This window comes from Coloeus monedula (assembly GCF_965178545.1).
Source record: "Coloeus monedula genome assembly, chromosome: 6".
NCBI lineage: Eukaryota > Metazoa > Chordata > Aves > Passeriformes > Corvidae > Coloeus > Coloeus monedula.
The window spans coordinates 52,306,620-52,324,639 of NC_138786.1; the positions used below are offsets into that span (position 1 = coordinate 52,306,620).

The 18,020-nt window shown below is 43.4% G+C and overlaps 1 protein-coding gene across 4 annotated transcripts in view; it reads right to left on the bottom strand.

Annotated features, from left to right (window-relative positions):
* Positions 1 to 18,020, bottom strand: part of BCL11B (BCL11 transcription factor B) — a gene marked incomplete at both ends in the record, with an annotated part of 90,604 nt that overhangs the window by 36,363 nt on the left and 36,221 nt on the right. For 2 of the 4 annotated variants that reach the window (XM_082284308.1, XM_082284307.1), the window contains one exon: positions 12,209 to 12,424. The exons of the other annotated variants lie outside the window; for them this stretch is intronic. In XM_082284308.1, the coding sequence (XP_082140434.1) occupies positions 12,209 to 12,424 (216 nt within the window). The remainder of the gene's footprint in view (positions 1 to 12,208; positions 12,425 to 18,020) is intronic. 4 annotated transcript variants of the gene reach the window in all.

Genomic DNA, 18,020 nt, shown 5'->3' on the forward strand with positions numbered 1-18,020 from the left:
AAGGATTATCATGAATGTAATGTTTCCCTTCCAAAAATTCCAGGAATGCAAAAATTAGTCTCATGTGCACTGCATGACTCATGTTTTTAATGCTGGAGCTTCATTTTCACTCATGAGGAATTCAAGCTCAGGGAAATGTTACCACAGAAATCCTCACTCAATCGACAAAGGAAAATCTTTCTTTTGCTGCAGTTAAACAAAGCCTAAGAATTGTATCTTTAGAGAGACTGGCTTGGTTCAGCTTCAGGCAATGGACATCCTGCACACCAAGAAGAGACACTGCTGTCCCTGAGGGATCAAATGGATTGCCCTGAGGAGCTCAAATTCTACAGACTTGGCCCAAACCAAGCAAAGCTACTTCCTCTTGCTGAATTTCCCCAACTTAACATGGCAGACAGGTTTAAGCAAGCAAGGTGGGGGACCCTGCCACATTTGCATGGAAATTAATAGCAAAATATTTGTAAGTCAAAAGCTGAATGGACTGATCGTGGGGAAGGTACACATCTACCCACCAAGCACCTGACACTCTCTCCCTCTTTCCTTAATCTGCTTTTTTCCAAAAGTCGCTTTTACTCTTTACTAAGGAAACAGTTCAACATATCCATCAGAAAAAACTAGCACTGCCTACGTGAAGAATTCTCGCCATCTAGATTACATGTATCAGCAGCATTCCAGGGTTTTCTTTTACAATGGAAGCTAAATGTTAAGCAGATGAGAAGTTTCATGAAAGAATATGCTGGAGAACAGGAAACAGGGTTTTGCCATCCAAAACCAAAATGATCCTCATCTGCTGGTGCCATAGGTCGTAAAGCCGATCATCTGCTCTCATCCAGAAAGCCCGGTCCCACGCTGGGCTGGCTTTGCTGCTGGAGAGCACTAGGGTGGGACAAACAGGCCTGGAGGAAATGTGATTCCCCTGCAGGCCTTGAAAAGCTGCACTGCTTTATTGCCTTTGTTCTCAGCACCTATTCAGGGTGTCTATGGGTGGGATGGAGGCTTGCATGGGAAGGAGGAAGACACTTTCCAGTGAACCCATCTGACTGCTCATTCAATATCCAGAGCCTCTCATGCTGATCCTTCAATCTGCCTTCCTCAACTCTACATACACCTGACTAATAACAGCAGAGATACCATCTGGGGTTAGCTCATTACAAGTTTATTACTCTTTTGTTTATTTCTTCATAAATACAAACTGCTGTTACCTGTGCAAGCCTGTGCATCTAGCCCAGTTCTGGTGAGCCTTGAAAGCCCCAAATTGAAAATAGCCTAAAGATGTGGGAATCACAGCCAGCAGCGCCGCCAGTTAGCCAAGGTATGGAGAGAGAACCATTGCAACATGCAACATGTCGGGTTGGGTTTATATTTAAGATTTCCTGGCTCGGAGGTACCGTGTTAGCTGGTTAGATGTGGTTATAAATGGAAGAACCTGCTGACATTAATCACAGTAATTTGGCAATGTGGCTACCAATGCAAAATTACAAAAGGGACAGGCACCCTGAAAACCTAAGTCCAGTTTGTCGTTGGCCAGATCAATTATCAGGCAGAGAAAATAACCTTTCCTCTGTGTTCTGTCGTGCAAATGGGGATCTGACGAAGAGAGGAAAGAAGAGGCCATGTTTTTTTATTTGATTGGATTTTTCATTTGGTTCAATGTAACTTTAAGAAATATTAATCTGCTCCTTCATTTAATTTCATCTGTACCACTGGCCAAGAGAAACGCACTAATTTATAAGTTGAAGCAAGCCTTGAGATAATGTCACCCACCATTCATCCAAATTTGTCACTAGCATCCCATTAAAGCCATAATTATTTTTTAATTAAAACTAAGGAAGCTGGCATGTGTGTGCCTACTTTATACATCTGTTATGGGTTAAAATAGCTTTTAAAAAATGTTTCTTTAGACCGCAGTCTTTTGTGGCCATGGCCTATGCCAAAGAAAACGCAAACTTGCTTATTTTCTCCATGGGGCGCAACACTGCCTATGTGTGCCTGAACAGATTCGACTGGCCGTGAAAAGAATTCTAAATAAAACACAAACATGGAATTTGGCAACTCCACAGAAGCGAGCTTAAGACTAATTCCAGCATGCGGACGGCTCTCACACAGCAAGTCTGGCTCCACTATAAATGAAACCAGGCTCTGTAAAATCGCCAGTAAAGTTTGAGTTAGGATTTAAAGAGACAGCACTCTTATTCCAAGGTTTAAGGGGGAAAAACACACACATGCACACACACACACACACATACCCCAGCTTATTAAGGAAATTCATGCTGGCTCAGTAAGTCTGTACATTGCAAACTGTGTTTATTTTCAGAAGTCATTTCCATTTTTAAAATTGTGAAGTTAAAAAACACTAAAAAGAACAAATATCATTTTGGTCTTGTGTTTTAGAAAAAAAAGGGCTGTAATTATGTCTGCAGGGACCACTGGCAATGACAGCAATGAATGAAGGACCTACCTGATGGAAAAGGTGAAATGTTATATATAAAATCAGAAAGAAATATGAATGTCTAGGGCAGAGCAGGGGAAAGGAAAGATGCAGATGGGCAGAAGCTCCATGGCCAGGGTGGCCTAGGACAGAGCATCCTGTTCCCAGCAGACAGCCAGCAAGCAGGATGGTGACTCACTGAGACTTGCTGGGAGGGAGCTATATGCAATACAGCTCCATGCTGCTGTGTAGATGGGGAAATCTAACCCTGGGGCAATGAAATCCCCTGGGAAATACCTCCCCAGCAGTGCCAGCCAGTCCCAGAGAGCAAAGACTTCTGTGAAGAAAGAGTGAAGAGAAAGTGAAAAACAGCTTTCGCTCATCTTTACCTATTAAGGAGAATACAAATTCAAGAAATCTCAGTTTATAATCACAAGACACAGCCTGGAAAACTTAGACAGAAAGGGCAAGGAGCAAATTATTTAAGCAATGATGGTACTCTCTCCCACACTCTTGCTCTCCCTTATAGCTCTGGATGATACCAGGTCACTGAATTAAAATTATACCTCAAGTGCCCACCTCAAACCTGACTGTTGGTTTTTTTCTCAAAAAGGGGAGAGCAGAAGGGAAGATTTGCTGGCTAGAGAGCTCTAAATATGGGAAGAGCTCAGACATTTATGAGTGTGCTCAGCTGCACTAATGAACGGCGACAGTGGTGGGTGATAGAGGCAGGGGCAGCATGGGTGCAGATTTCACAGCACTCTTCATGGAAAATGGGAAGGGAAAGTGTGAAGGAATTTGGGAAGGAGTTTACAGCAATCTCACAGGATTGTTTTACAACTATTCTATGTATCTATTGATAATGATAATGAAGTGTTTGGCTTCAATAGACTGTGGAGCTTTTAAGATTCTACCTCAAATTTACAATGGACAAATTAGTTCCTTTTGAAGAGAAAATGATAAAAATAGAGAAAGAATGACTTTTTTTTTTTTTTTAATAAGGCTTTACAGGAAGGTAAAATTACTCACTAATCTTATCCTCACTGTATGACCACAATGATCCTGTTCCCAGTTTAATCAACAGTTCACATATTTTTATAAAATATTTGGATTAATCAAGCCATAAACACTCAGATCTAATTTTTGGACATACTTTATATTATAAGCCTGTCTGTGCCATAATAAATTAACTTACTCTCTTCCTATTCAACCAGAAGTGATGAGAAAATAACCCAAAACTCTGTTAGAAGATGCAAACTGAAAAAAATTATTCCCCTGCAGGCAGAAGGCTCTGGTGCTGATGTCTTAGAAGAGTCCATGATCACCATGGACGGTTTTAAATTATATGTATTTCCCAGCAATACTCTGACTCTTACTTAAATCTCTGTGTGTCCTGGATTTCCACAGACCAGGTTCGCAGTTCGCAGAACAGTATAACACCACTGAAGTCAGAAAACACTTCACAGGAAGATGGTCAGCCAAGCATCCCCAGGCAGCCCCTAACCCATCTCTCCATGGACTGTTGGCATGGTACAGCACGCCCTGGAAGCACCACGTATGTCATGCAGCCATGGAAGAGATATAGGGACCAGGTTTAGATCCGTGTCTCACGTGAAGTAATCTAGGTCAATACAGGACATGTAAGGAGACAGCCTGACACACAGGAAGGACGAGATGCTCCTCTCATATTGCCAGGGGATGTTCTGAAAATAATACATTTACAGTTGGCTTCAAATAGCCAGGTGAGGTTTAAGCAAGAATAAAAGCTGCAGGTACGTTGTGCAAACCAGCTCTTCTCTAACCAGACATCCTTTATGTGAATAGCAAAGACAGCAATTTAGAAAGCACCATTTCATAGCATGATTCCAGCGGCTGTGTCTCCCCATCGTCTTGCTTAGTGCCTGCATTAACCTCATTCCTGAAGTCCCAGGACCTCTGACTCATACAGCTGAATTCATAAAAAATGTAAGCCTTCTCTATGTGGGATTTTTGCCTGCTTCCTTCCAAGTGCATGTTTTAGTGTCTCACTGAACCTGGCTTACCCAGCCTGTGCTATGGCAAGTTACATTACCTGGAACGGGGACCCAGAGAAATGGTTTGATTTAGACAAAAACAAGAGGAAAATAAAGATACCAGAGGCATGTACCATACACTAGCCTACCAGATTTCTGTACGTACCTCTAAACTGCCTGGAAAAAGCCTGTCCAAAAGAAGGCAAACAGCATAAAAAGGTATGTTGCTAATAGTTGCTCAGCTGTTTACTTCCCAGCAGAAAGAAGGACCAACATGCACAACACAGGAGCCCAGTGGGACACACATGAGATGCATCAGCATGGCTTCTTTGACTCAAATCACATTCTGAACATAAAGCATCCTCTCTGAGCACAGAACCCTGCCTTTCATCTACTTTTATGAAGCACTCAGAAGACAAAGGAGCAGAGGTCCTCTGAATTAGACAGCTCTGGAGGGACACATGGTAATTCTTTGCAGTTCTCTGGCCTAAACCTGAGCCACCCCAGGAATAAATGATCCAATTCTTCTAAAGCAAATAAAATAAAATTAAGTTATTTCACTACAAAATGTACAACACCTCATTGTTCCCTCCACCTTTTCCACTCTGGCTTGTGAACTAAAGAGCAGTTCTCATCACAACTACCTACGCCATACACCATAGCTTGTCCTACTTCCTTTGACACTGAGCATTATATTTGTGCACGAGAGATTTATCTCTGTTCTCACAAACTGAACAGGCCAATTCACTTCCTGGCTCAGGCACACAAACACATCCGCACAAATCTGACAGAAAGCAAGAAGAAATGTGATGACAAAAAGCTACTGCTGAAGGGGCAGGAGGAAACTCCATCCTGAATATGCCAGGTGAGGCTGTACAAGTGAACTGTTTAGCATATGTTATGTACAAATGAATGGCAATTTGCTGAGAGAAAGAAAGAATAATTGCAAACATTTATGCCTTGTGCATGTGTATAAAAAAAAGTAAATCAGCTCTTAGGAAGCTGGTGCATTGCCCAACCAAAAGGGAAGGCACCTGACAAGCACTACCCCTAATTTTGTCGCTTTTTAGGTGATTGCTTCCTTCCTTCTCTTCCTGCAGTTGATTTCTTCTCTTTTTAGGAAGTGTTCACCAAGAAGCATTCAACTCTCTGAAAATGGATGGGAAAACAGTGGCAGCAGGGAAGAGACTGATCCCATCCTGCAAGCCATCCCTGGTGGTTACTCTGCTGCAGAAACATGAAAGCCATTCCTGTCCCTTTGCCAAGCATGAACATACACCACACTGCAACTTCAAAAAGAGGTCTGCTCCTCCTTCAGTCAACCAAGGTGTTCCTGGACATAATGGCTGCTGAGAGTCATGGTGGTGCCCAAACCTTACCTACTGTGCCTAATTAAAGCAGTCTTCACTTATGCTGGTGTCTTGTGCACAAACATCATGAAAAAAGAAGACTCTAATTTGTTTGTGTCTTCTGTCAGAGCAGCACAAACCATGTCATCAGTGGTGCCTCTTTGTAACCAAGCTACTCTCTCCCTTCCAGACTACCAATACTCCATAATGTTTAGTGAATCAAGGGGAAAAAATGGGGGTGATTACTGATGGGAACAACAAGGCACAACAAGGCACAAGAATGAAGCCCTGCAATAAAACAAAAAACCTGTTTAATGAGATAGAAATTGTCCTTCCCTTGCTTTCCTATAAGCTCCCTTTTTACCTCATCTCCCACCAGATACCAAAGCCTGTTTGGGCTTTAACAAATATGGATCTGTTGCTGTGTGATCTCCTGGTTCTTACCTATGCTCTGAAGTCACCTACTCCTAATCCAGCCATCGCTCAGCAAACTTCAAAAGGACATAAATTCATTTATTCCAATAGGCAAATTATAAAATCACCTTCATCCATCTTGTTCCTATATTTTTAAATTTGATTGTGGCCAGAGAATTGCTGGCTGGGAATTACCCTTCCCCCACTCTCACATGAATCCTTTAAAAATGCAAAATCTAGCCCTCTATTTCAATATTTCTGATGTCAGTGACCGGTGCCGGCTCTCCCCATACAGTAACTGCTTTAAAGCGCTGCATACAGCACTGCATTAAAAATTAATTACACATGCTATTTTATTGATAGTGCATAATGTAATGAGCACCAGCTGTGCTAAACATCCAAACTCCTTTTTAAGACAGCTATAAAAAAAGAAAGAAACTGCACTTCCAAATGCTTCTCCTGTCAGAGGAGAAAAACAGCAACATCTTGGATGGATTTGAAACAGGATTCTTTGATTTAGCTCTCCATTTGGAGCGTTTGAAGAGTTCAGACTCTCGGGCTCAGTGTAGTGGTATGCGATTGAGTTAACTCTCTCAATGTTGGAACCATTGTCCTTACTGCAGGCAACGTTGCCTTGAACCTTTTTGTCCCAAGACTACCAGATTCAGTTCTACCCATTAATATTGCAATTAAGGGGCTTTTCTTTTTTGCTGGGGTGTCTGGAAATGGTAAGCATCCACTTTAAAGCACCTTTAAATATCACTATTGCTCCTGCTGGTTCTTAACTTGACATAATTAGGACTTAAAAAGTTATAGTGATCAGCCCTCTGTCTAGAACAAAGCCGCAGCCAAGCACACATTGCCAGCAACCCTGCCCCATGCAGCACCCTCATTTTAGTCACCTCTGCAATCTTGAGGTCTCTTTGCTGCCTCTTGACACACTATTCAGTCAAAAAAATCAGTCTGTGTTAGATCCATCTATTTTGAGTTTGGATCTGATTTTAATAACTAGTGAGACAGGGAGCTGCATAGACAGCAGGTCACATATGATTTTAATACTTGGACAGATGAATGAACACATAGATCAAGGGATAGGTGTAAAGATGGATGTGTGCACTCAGACTGATGCATTACTCTTTTTAGTGTATACATCTCTTGCACATCCCTGCACTCTGTAAGTACTGTCCACAAAGTCGATTCTACCATAGCATGCATTAAATATTTCACTAAAATAAGTAAATACATGTAACCATGACTAATAGGGACATCTTTCCTGAACATTACCCAGTATTTTATGCAAACCTCTTCTTTATGCAGAAAAATGAAAAGAGACATTTACAAAGGGTCTTGGGGAAACTATGGACCTTTGTCTGTCCTTCAAAACTTATATCAAATTCCTCTTTCTCCTCTCAAAACAGCACCCACTGCTGAAGGGAAATCAAGTGGGTTTTGGGGTTTTATTGAGACTCCACTCAGCAAAAAATGAAAAGAAGAGTATCAACCATTGTCCTGGGACATGATGAGTTAGAAGGTTTTTGCTGGATGAGTTTGCATTCTCTGCTCTGATTACTGTTTTGTTTTCCATTGATCCTCCTGTGTTAACAAAACCCAGTCTGGAGTGAACAAAAGCTTGCTTCTTGCTCAAGTAAGAAATGCACCGAGTGCATACCATATCATTAACATAAAAGTTTTTGAAATAATACTTCTTTCTAGACAGACTGTAATAATTGCATCAAGCTTTTTACAGCAGGGTGGTCTAATCTAGCTCTTCTCATTGGCTGACTCCACTTATAAAACCAACATAAAATTAATATGGTGATATAATAGATGGAGGGAAAAGTATTCTTTTAAAACCTATGATTTACTTACAGGGACTGCTTTTATCTTTACTGTCACCTTAACCTCTGCCAAGAAAACACCAGACTACTTAAATGAAGCAGTAAGTAGAATTTCAGTAGCCAAGTAAATTGATATTAACTTTACAAGATGACTGTGATTTTCAGAATGTCCTAATGACTAACACAGCTGATTCCTTGAATTAGCAGGAGCTTGTTCCTCTCTTCTGAGATATGGCCCCATGCCTTCCTCTGTTTTAGACCTTAAATTTCACAGCCCTCTCCACTAATCGCTGTTGTCCATGCCTACTTGCTGTTTTTATACATGCAACTAAGTATCGTAATTGCTTTCCACCTCCTTCCATCAGCCTACGTGTGGGAAGGAAGCAGTTTCACTGGTTAGATTAATATATGTGTATTGGACAGAGTTAATTATCTTTACACGGGTATATAAAACCCTCACTCATAGGCCCAGGTCCAAAGAATTTGGATCAAGTATACATCTGAATGCAGGCACAGGGGATAAGTTATTCTCTGTGCCATTACAATCCCCTTTGTCTTAGGCTGACTACGATCTTCTTCCTGGGGCTTTTGCACCATACTATCTTCAAGGCAGGGACGTTTTTCTTTGGAGAGCACACTGTAAACTGCCATGCACTTCTGCGCTGAGACTTTCAATGCTCATTTCTCGTTAACTTTAATGGGAAATGGGCATCCAAATCTCTTAGGCAGCTTTGACAATTTAAGCCTTAATGTACAATATTAATAAATCAGCATCATAAAAAGAGCCTTATGAAGATGTATTGTGAAAAAGTAGCCCCACAAAAAGCATTGCAGTGTATGTATGCATGCACACAGGCATATACTTTTCTTTACATAATTATGTCTCTCAACAATCATTTGCATGTCTCTGTTATGCAAAAAAAACTCTGTGCGTTTTACAGTTACTCTGAGCAGTTGCAATTCATTGAAATGAAATAAAAAGCAGGCTCAAAAAAAGCACCCTAATCTGGCAAGGGGTAAAGCAAAATGAATGCTTTGCCCATTTATATTTTAGATCCAAGCTACACAACCCTGTGAATTTCATTACTCTATTCCAACTTCTAATTAAATAGGCACTAAAAACATTTGAACGGGAGAACCCAATTCAACTGACAAAAGCTTCTGGGGCAAAATATATTAAAAAATAAATAGACTGAGAGTGATTGAACCAGTGGTAGAGATTTTTTTTTAAATCACATGAAAAAACATAGACCTTTACTTGCAAATTCCTCGTCCTGGGGTGCCCTGAACACAAAGAATTGTACAAAGACAGAGGGGACCACGATCAGCACTGGCTGAGCAGCAGAGTGGACATCCAAGCAGACCTCCCAGCACCATTTGCTGGGATTGAAACTATCAGCAGCACGTTTTCTAAAGATCCCTAACAGCTCTGGATGAGGCAGCACAACTTCCTCTGCGCATGACTGAACACTACTCAGCATCCCAGACAACCACTCTTATCTAGGTCGGAGATTTCCAAACGCCGTTTTTCACATATATGTACCCCAAATCCCACCAGTAGCCAGTCATTTGGAATCTCCAGCACAAACTGCTCTGAGGTACTCTTGAGGGCCCGGTTTGTGAGTGCCCAGCAAAGATTTTGGAGAACCTGCAACTTCAAGCCGTCAGAGCTGCAGTCTGCTTGAGAACTGCATGGAAAATCCCCAGGTACTGAATTAAATAAATGCTGAAAAACAGGAAAGGTAAGAAATTATGAAGGATGAGGGGAGGCGGGAACTGCTGATGGCTTTTGTTCAAAGAAGTAACCAATTCCTCAGAAGCAAGAACAGGGCTGACAGAATAAAAGGCTAATCAAGTCAGAGAGACAAGCTGATCTCTAAAGCTGGAGCAAGTGACTGTTGTAAATGTCTATATTAAAAAAGAGGGCACAATGGAGGGATTGTCGCTAGATTATTAATCAACACAAAGAACTCACTTTTCTTTCATTTCTACAAAACATTTTGGGGGACAGAAAGATCCCATAACCCTTGCCGTGGGGTTTAAGCCATGCCTAGGCTCACATACAGTGAATATTATGGGAGATAAGAAAGGGTTAAGTAGACATAATCTCCTTTTTCAAGGGAAGAAAATGTTTCTTTCAAGCAGACCTTGACCAACTACTGTCATAAACATGTAACATGCACTTTGATAAAACCTATTCTCTAAGTGTCGCCGACTGCAGCAGTAACTACAGGAAGCCATGATAGCAGCTCTCTCTCCACAGAGCTGGCAGCACTCTCCCAGCAAACAGGCAATTCTGAAAACTCACAGCACAGAACTCCAAAGTGAGAACTCCAAGTACGCAAAGTACAAAAGCCTCACCTTCCCCACATTCTTTATTAAGTTTTTCCTTCCTCCCTTTTCTATTTTTAGTTGTACTTGCTTCCATTCCCATTAGCTACTGGCATCAGAAGCAAGAGGGAACCAGGGCATCCAGTTCAGTGTTACAACTACCTGTCTCCCAAAGGCTTGTGTGCACATACTACACCAGTTAAGACAGAGGACAGCAAAACATGAGACCAGTTCCAATTTGGTTTACTGCTTCCTGGGAGGAGAGAAGGCAGGGCATAGGGAAGCTTTCTGACTTTCTGATCCAACACTCACCATCTGCAAGAGCTGGTCTGGACACCCATCTCAGGCCAGTTGGTCAATCTGCCAAGGCTGATAAAGCAGAGTTTGAACCCCTGCCACACTGCATACAGCAGCTTGGATAGAAAATTTAACCAGACCCCTAATTTACTGACAGCACCTCACCACACAGCACATTGCTACAAGCCCAGAACCTGTGCCCCAGTGCAAGCAGATAGGTGAAGGCTGAGCATCTTCCAGGCTGCATGGGAGCCTTCTCTGTGTGCCCTGAACTTCACCCAGGATCTACGCAGCACCCTGCAGAGTGCTCTTAGCCTCCTCCTGAGAATATTTTATCTCTCAAGATGCAGGATTTCCAAGATACAAATTTAAGTTTCTTGCAAAACTTTATATCTTGCTTTATTACATCAGTGAGAGATCTACAGGAGCATTCTCATGATATACAGCATACTGTAGCCAGGTGGTACACCACTGCTTGCAGAAGGAAAAAGCTAGCACAACAAAGTTTTGCCAGTTTCAGGGAGAAAATGAGGAGCCATTTCCCGAAGGCTTTACTCCTGACAGTCATTGCTGTCTCTCTAAATCCTTTGGTCCTCACACTTTACTTATCCAGCAACATTTAGGGAACTCCCTATTAAAACTACATGCACATTATCATGAATGAGACCTGTGGGGTTTGGCCCACCACAGTGAGACTCCGTAAACATTTGTGGATTTTGCCACATCTGTATTTTCTTTTAAACCCTCCCCATTTTCACCTCGCCGGCCCACAGTTCAACATAGACCTAGTCTTGCAACTGAGCCATGCTCAGAAACACCCACTGATTTCAAAGAGATCTCTGGGTCTGAAATTATGTGGTCTGGTGACAATATGTCTGTGTTCTCTTTGGCTAGCTTGGTGTGCCTTCATTTTCACATCACTTTCCCCTCCTTGTGGTGACAAAAGTCAGACATCCAAAAGGAATAGAGGAAAAGAAAAGCTGATGGGGTAGAGGCCAGGGATGCATGGTGAGTTACCAAGGAGCATTTTCTCAAAGCAAGGGAGAAAATAGCATGGAGCACATACATCCTGCGTGCATATGGATGCAGAGGAGAGCCTTTAATATGAATAATTGAGAAGGAAGGGCAAAAAAGAAGGAAATAAAAATACCTCAGATGTTAAATGTTATCCAATTAAGCTTAAAATAAACAGCCTAGAGAGATGAAATCTTGATACTGGGGTATCACATTCTGTGAGGAGTCTCAGACATTTGTTCACAACATGGCACAGAGGTCTGGCAGTGGCCGCAGGTGACAACTGAGAGTGGGCAGGTAGGAGGAGAGGGATGGGGAAATGGAGGGAGTCATATGCCCTTTCCCACTCCCCATCCTCTTCCAGGGTGGAGACGGAAGGAGGTAGGGAAGTGGAGGGGGGTTAGGGCATTTTCTCTGCCTTCCCCATGCGACCCAGCAGAGGCAGCTCTCCCACAGCAAAGACGACATCACTTGGCAGCACTACTGACCTTCAGATAGCAACAAAAAAAAAAGTATTTCTATTACCTGACAACTGACAATGACATCCAAATGTGCCTGACGTCTCAGTCTGAATCTCAGTCTGAGTCCCGCCAACTGAGACTGCACGTGCACCACAGCAGGGCAGGCTAAGGCAGGGCGGGAGGGAGGCCAGTGCGCGGAGAGGTGACGTGATCACGGATGTGTGAGGGTGGGAGGAGGCAGCTATGGGAGCCCCCGGCAGGTTTGCAGGCCTGGACGGCCCTGGAGAAAAAACAATAGAAAAAACTGTCAGTCGGATCTAAGTTTGGAGGGACAGAGGAGGCATCAAACAAGCGAAGTGGGGCTGGCTGCCTAACGCACAACACGCTTGGTCTGAACCCCTCTCTGGGTCCAGCTGAGGCTGGCAGGCTCTTGCCGTGGGGGAAGAATAAGAAGAGACCTGGAGGACCCATGAACCCAGGCTGGGGGCCTGTGTGGGCATGGAGCAGGGTGAAGGTGGGGGATGGCCAGCCCTGGCACAGAGAAGAGCCGGAGGCAGCAGCGTCGCCACCAGCACTTGCTCAGGGACCAAATCAAAAGGGGGATAATTGTTTTATGGCTGTGTTAATGCACTGAGCTGACACAAAACTGGGCAGGCTTTCTGCTGAGCCACTGCTGAAGCAGGCTCCACACACCAGCCCGGACAAAGTGAGGTGACTTAGAGCTCAAATGGCTTCAGTGAGGTGCCAGGAGCCGAGCTCCCAGAAGGAAGCCTTGGCGGCCATGCGCTGCCTTCCCGCTTGAGCTGCAGCCAGCTGTGCATTTTGCATGCCCCGATTATGCAGGCTGATTCCCTACTGAGCCTGCAAGGAAGGGAACAACCTTTTTCCTGGTAGCTAAAAGATGATACTGTAACCTCCAACCGTATTATTTATTTTTAACCCCTCTAGGAATCACCTGCCATTTAAAAGCTGTATTTAAGAGTTTTCTCCTGCTCCACTGGAAATGCTTGCTCCTCCTGGCACTAGGCCAAACTGAACTCTGTGACTTTGAAAAACTAAGATACAAGTCTTAAATATCGACATATACCTGCACAAATACAGACACAGACACACATAAAATCACGTAGGAGTCGTGTTTTTGGCTGGCACAAATTAGCAGAGTTTAAAGGGAAGCTGAGTGAAAGGCACCACTTTCTATCCATTGGGAATCCTAACCTCTCCATTTGATACTATGCCTGCCACTGAGTTATTAACTAAAGGGTAGCTACTAATCAAGGCCAGTTTCTAAATGAAGATATGTGGTGGAGCAGTCGCCATTAAAAAGCTGGCATTTGCCAATAGTTACCGCACAGTGGTAGATCAGAAACCACAGTTTCCCCTGTATTTAGATCAGGAAATATGTGTGCTAATTGTGGGGTACCTTCTGGCAAATGCTTTCTTTCTAAATGGTGGCATCTCTGACTGTGCATGAGTGTGCACCTTGCAGATAGAGGCAAACACCATGGCAGCAAGAAGAAATATTTACCTGTGTTCCCTCCAACCCTAGAAAAAACAACATTTGCTAAAGGAACCCACACTGTGGCAGCAAGGAAGAATATTTATCCATGCTCCTTGTGACCCTAAACATGCAACATATTCCAAGGGAGTCTCTCCACCTTGAGAGTCCCTATTTGAAAACCAGGCGTGCATGTTGATCTGACAGCTACACATGTGAGGCAAATGGGGATACTTCATCCTTGGCACAGCATCCAGCGCTCCAGTCTGCAAGGACTGCATTTGATTTTGGCGTTTATCTTAAATGGCTAAGAGACCACCAGTGCAAAACATTTGTGTGAAGCTTTTGCCAAAACCACAAGTGAAGAGTCTAAATTCCCTGTGTAAATACTTGAGCTTCAAGCATCGAGGATAAAATTTGTGCTCTTTTGTGAGGACTGGTTTTAAATAGAAGCCATCTCTGCGGCTTGTGGGACAAGGAAGGACTTTTTTTTTATTTTGGGAGCTCTGTCGTTTGACTTTTGTAACTCTTTGATCTCTCTGGAAGTACTATACAAGCAGGTAATGATAACTGCTATCCAGATCATACCTACATTGCATTTTTGGCAAGACAGTGCGCTATGCATGTGGAAACTGATGTTGGACATGCATTTCTATGTGTGTAGGTACCACCCTACTGCCACTGTAACAGACATAAATAATGTTTGCTTTTTTCATGGAATAAGCAAATAATAATACAGATTCCCTCCAATGACTTAACAATTGTATCTTGTATTCCTAATACAATAAAAACAGCTAGGCTGTGTTGAGCTGCCTGGGCACTTGTCATTGCTTGGAAAGTCATGAGCTTGAAATGGAGATTTAGAGTAGAACCACAGGGCAGCTACATCTCAGGTTATACTGAGCTGTGTCTGTGGTCCCACCATGACTAAGGGCACAGGTCTTGCAGCCACTTGGACCTATATATATCATGATGCCTTACTACGGGTTTTGAAGGAGATAATCACACAGAGAAACTGTATGAAGCCCACCAAATGCACCATCCGACTCCACTACATGGGGCTTTAATGTGGAGGTCGGTGGGCCCTGGCACACAGCACTACCTTGAGAGTAACAGCCTCCTCTCTAGTCCTATTGTGTCCCACATGTCTACTGGCAATGAATTTAATGCAATCTGCACAGCCCTGAGGTGTGCAAGAAAATGCAAAAAGCTCTCACCAAGTGGGTACAGGGAGGTCCTCCCAGGTCTTAGTAAGCACATCTCTGGTGTGGAAAGGGAATAAAGGTCTCAAATAGGAGGTTTCTCACCATCTGGTCAAAGAGATCCTGTAAGCCTCCCAAAAGAGGTACTGGGGGCAAAACAGCAATCTGTTTTAACAAGGTACCTAACAATTTTACCAGAAGGACTGTGTGAACCAGATGCCAGTGAATGGATGGAACTGAACCTGTCACTCAGAAGGTCTTTTTCTTGTCCTCAGCCTGGAGAAGAGAGTCTCTGGGGTAACCTTATAGAAGCCTTCTAGTACCTGAAGGGGGCTGACAAGGGAGCCAGTAAGGAACTTTTTACAAGATATGTTGTGATAGGTCAAGGGACAATGGCATTACACTGACAGAGATAGGAGTGGGTTAGGTTTTAGAAAGAAATTCTTTACTGTGAGGGTGGTGAGAGACTGGAACAAGTTGCCCAGAGAAGCTGTGCTCAAGACTAGGTTGAATGGGTCTTTTAGGTGTCCCTGACCATGGCAGGGGGGTCTGTTCCAACACAAACCATTCTGTGATTCTATGATTTGATGTATATGTGAGGAAATCTAAAAATTATTAACCTAGCATCACAAAAGTGTTGGCAAGGGAGAAGAAAAGTGGACCTAGAGAGACTCTGGCAGATGATCAGGGATTACCACCACCAGTCCTGAGTCCAGCACTAAGAGACAAATATCATGCAGCTGCCAGACCAGGAGACTTGAGTCTGCCCCTACAGGCAAAGTCAAATCAGGTGATTCATCCTCCTCTTTACTACCACTTCAAGGTTCACTTCTTTGTTACTAATCAGGACAGTCCTACAGAATCAGATCAAGTGGAAAATCATGAAGATGGAAATCATATCCAGTGGCATCAAGAAAAGGCAGGGAGAAAAGGAGGGGTCCACCATTAGGTACATGATACCTCTTCATAGCTATAGAACAAATAACAGTTGAGTTCAAAAATACTCAACTTGTATCTGCTAGGAACATATTCCCATTTCATCTCTTCAGCTCCTCTCTGTGGGATCCTGTGTGTGATTTTTATCCCATAAAGGGTCTATTTAAAGCTGAAAATGAAGATGGAGGCTCTTAACTGTTACAGGTGACAGACATACACAAAATGAACAAACGTAAAAATATAGAGATACATACATACATACATACATACAATCTTAAGGTGGTGCTGAGAGTTTTTTGCTCAGCCCACACAGCAACAGGCACGGGAGTGGAGCTGATCTCTGGAATTCTACATCCAATCGACCACATCACATTGCACAGAGGTTTCAAAGAGAAAACACACCTGCGAGCCCCTGACTGCCACAAAGGGCACAGCCACAATCAGCACTAACGGGAAAGCAAACCGCAAGAACTGCAGGGCAATCTTAGAGGCAAATATCCCATCTGGATGGGGAGAGCAGGCACACACATGCAGCATTGTTTCGCTTGGACATCCCTGACACGATGTGTGAGGCTCGATTTTCCTCTTGGGTCAGCACTGGGAAATCACTCACCTGCACTGCAGATCTCAATTATATATTCTGCATTCATTCTGCACGGATGAGAAGGGGAGTTTTGCACATAGCATGAGTGTGAAACACGCACAGGGACTGTCACCATGTAAATAAAGCATCTGCATTGCTGACGGTAAAGGAAGATTTTGTTCTTGTGCTTTAAACAGGCTCAGCATATCCTCAGAGCCTGTACATGGCAGCACCTCACAGGTGATGTTGACTCCCATGCACCACTAAGAGTAATTTTTTTTCTCTCTGCTATTTTTAAACTTGCAAAGAAGAAAATAAGGTAAATTGGACATGACCCCAGATGGAAAATGAACATAAAAGCCTAGATGAACCTGACAAAAGCCACAATCAAGACATAAATTGCATCCTTTTGTTGCCCCTCTCCCTGAGCCTAGGCATGGCTGGCCATATGATATGGTGTATGTAAAACACCATGCTCCTGTGGCACACATGCAGAAAAGTCCCTGAGCAAAACACAAAGATGGAGCCAAAGCAGCATTCACAATGTCCCACCTCAGCATGGCTTAGAACAGGGGAAGCAATCTTAAATTAGGAGACCTGGCTTTACATCCGATGTCACATGTAATAGCAGCCACACGTAGCTGGTGTGCCCCAGGGGTGCCGAGTGTTTGGCTGGGTGGGTGCCTGGGTGTGTATCTGTGTACCGGCAGACTGGCAGGTGCACAGGCAGACGTGTGAGCACTTAACAGGGCATGAACCAAGTTTTTCTGTGTGTTTCTCTGTGCCTGTCTGGTGACACAAAGTCCAATCAATAGCTGGTTAGAGAATAAAGCTCAGCTCCATTATTAAAAAACTCTCTTTCAATAAAAAGAAAAAACATCTGCTCAAACAGTGTACGGCTACAAATTTGGAGTGCAGGCTGAAGCCTCATCCCTGCCCTGTGCCCGTCATGTTCAGGGAAAATACTGCAGATGTTCTGAGATGGGTTTTACATGAACCATTGCAGCAGGTTTGAGCAGACACTCCCAAAAATGATAGACAAATATATCCACTAATCTCTCCAACAGATTTTTTCCAAGCTTTTTCTAAAACAAGTTGTCTTATCTGTATCACACCCTCTCCTGTGGACTGTTCTCACCTGATAGTATTGTCTTTCTGCCATGTCTCTTTATGCAGACACCAACAGCTGGGGAAGCAAACGCACACAAGCACACACATACACATACAGAAACACACATGCACAGACGCTTCCAGCAGCAGCCAGCAGAGCACTGCCCGCACACCCTGCGAGGGGCAGATGCACACGGCATCCCCCAGGAAAGGCAGAACGACTCCATGGTGTGGGCAGACACACTAGTGTACACACTCACACCCAGAGTCCAGCACTCGGCCAGACACACCTGCACACCAGCCTTCACCTCTCCCCCCAGCACGGCGGTTTGAGAGCAGTTTCCCCACACTGATTATGATGCTTAGACTAAAACTTTGCTGAAGCTGGAAATGCAAAAGTTGCACCGGGTAGAGAAGAAGGAGGGCAGGAAGAGATTTCCTGTTGTATTTTGCTCAGAGATTTTTTCATTTTGGCAGACAAGGATTCCCTTTGAATTGATACATTTCTTTCTCCCAAGAATTTCGAATGATAATGCATAAATGAGTCATA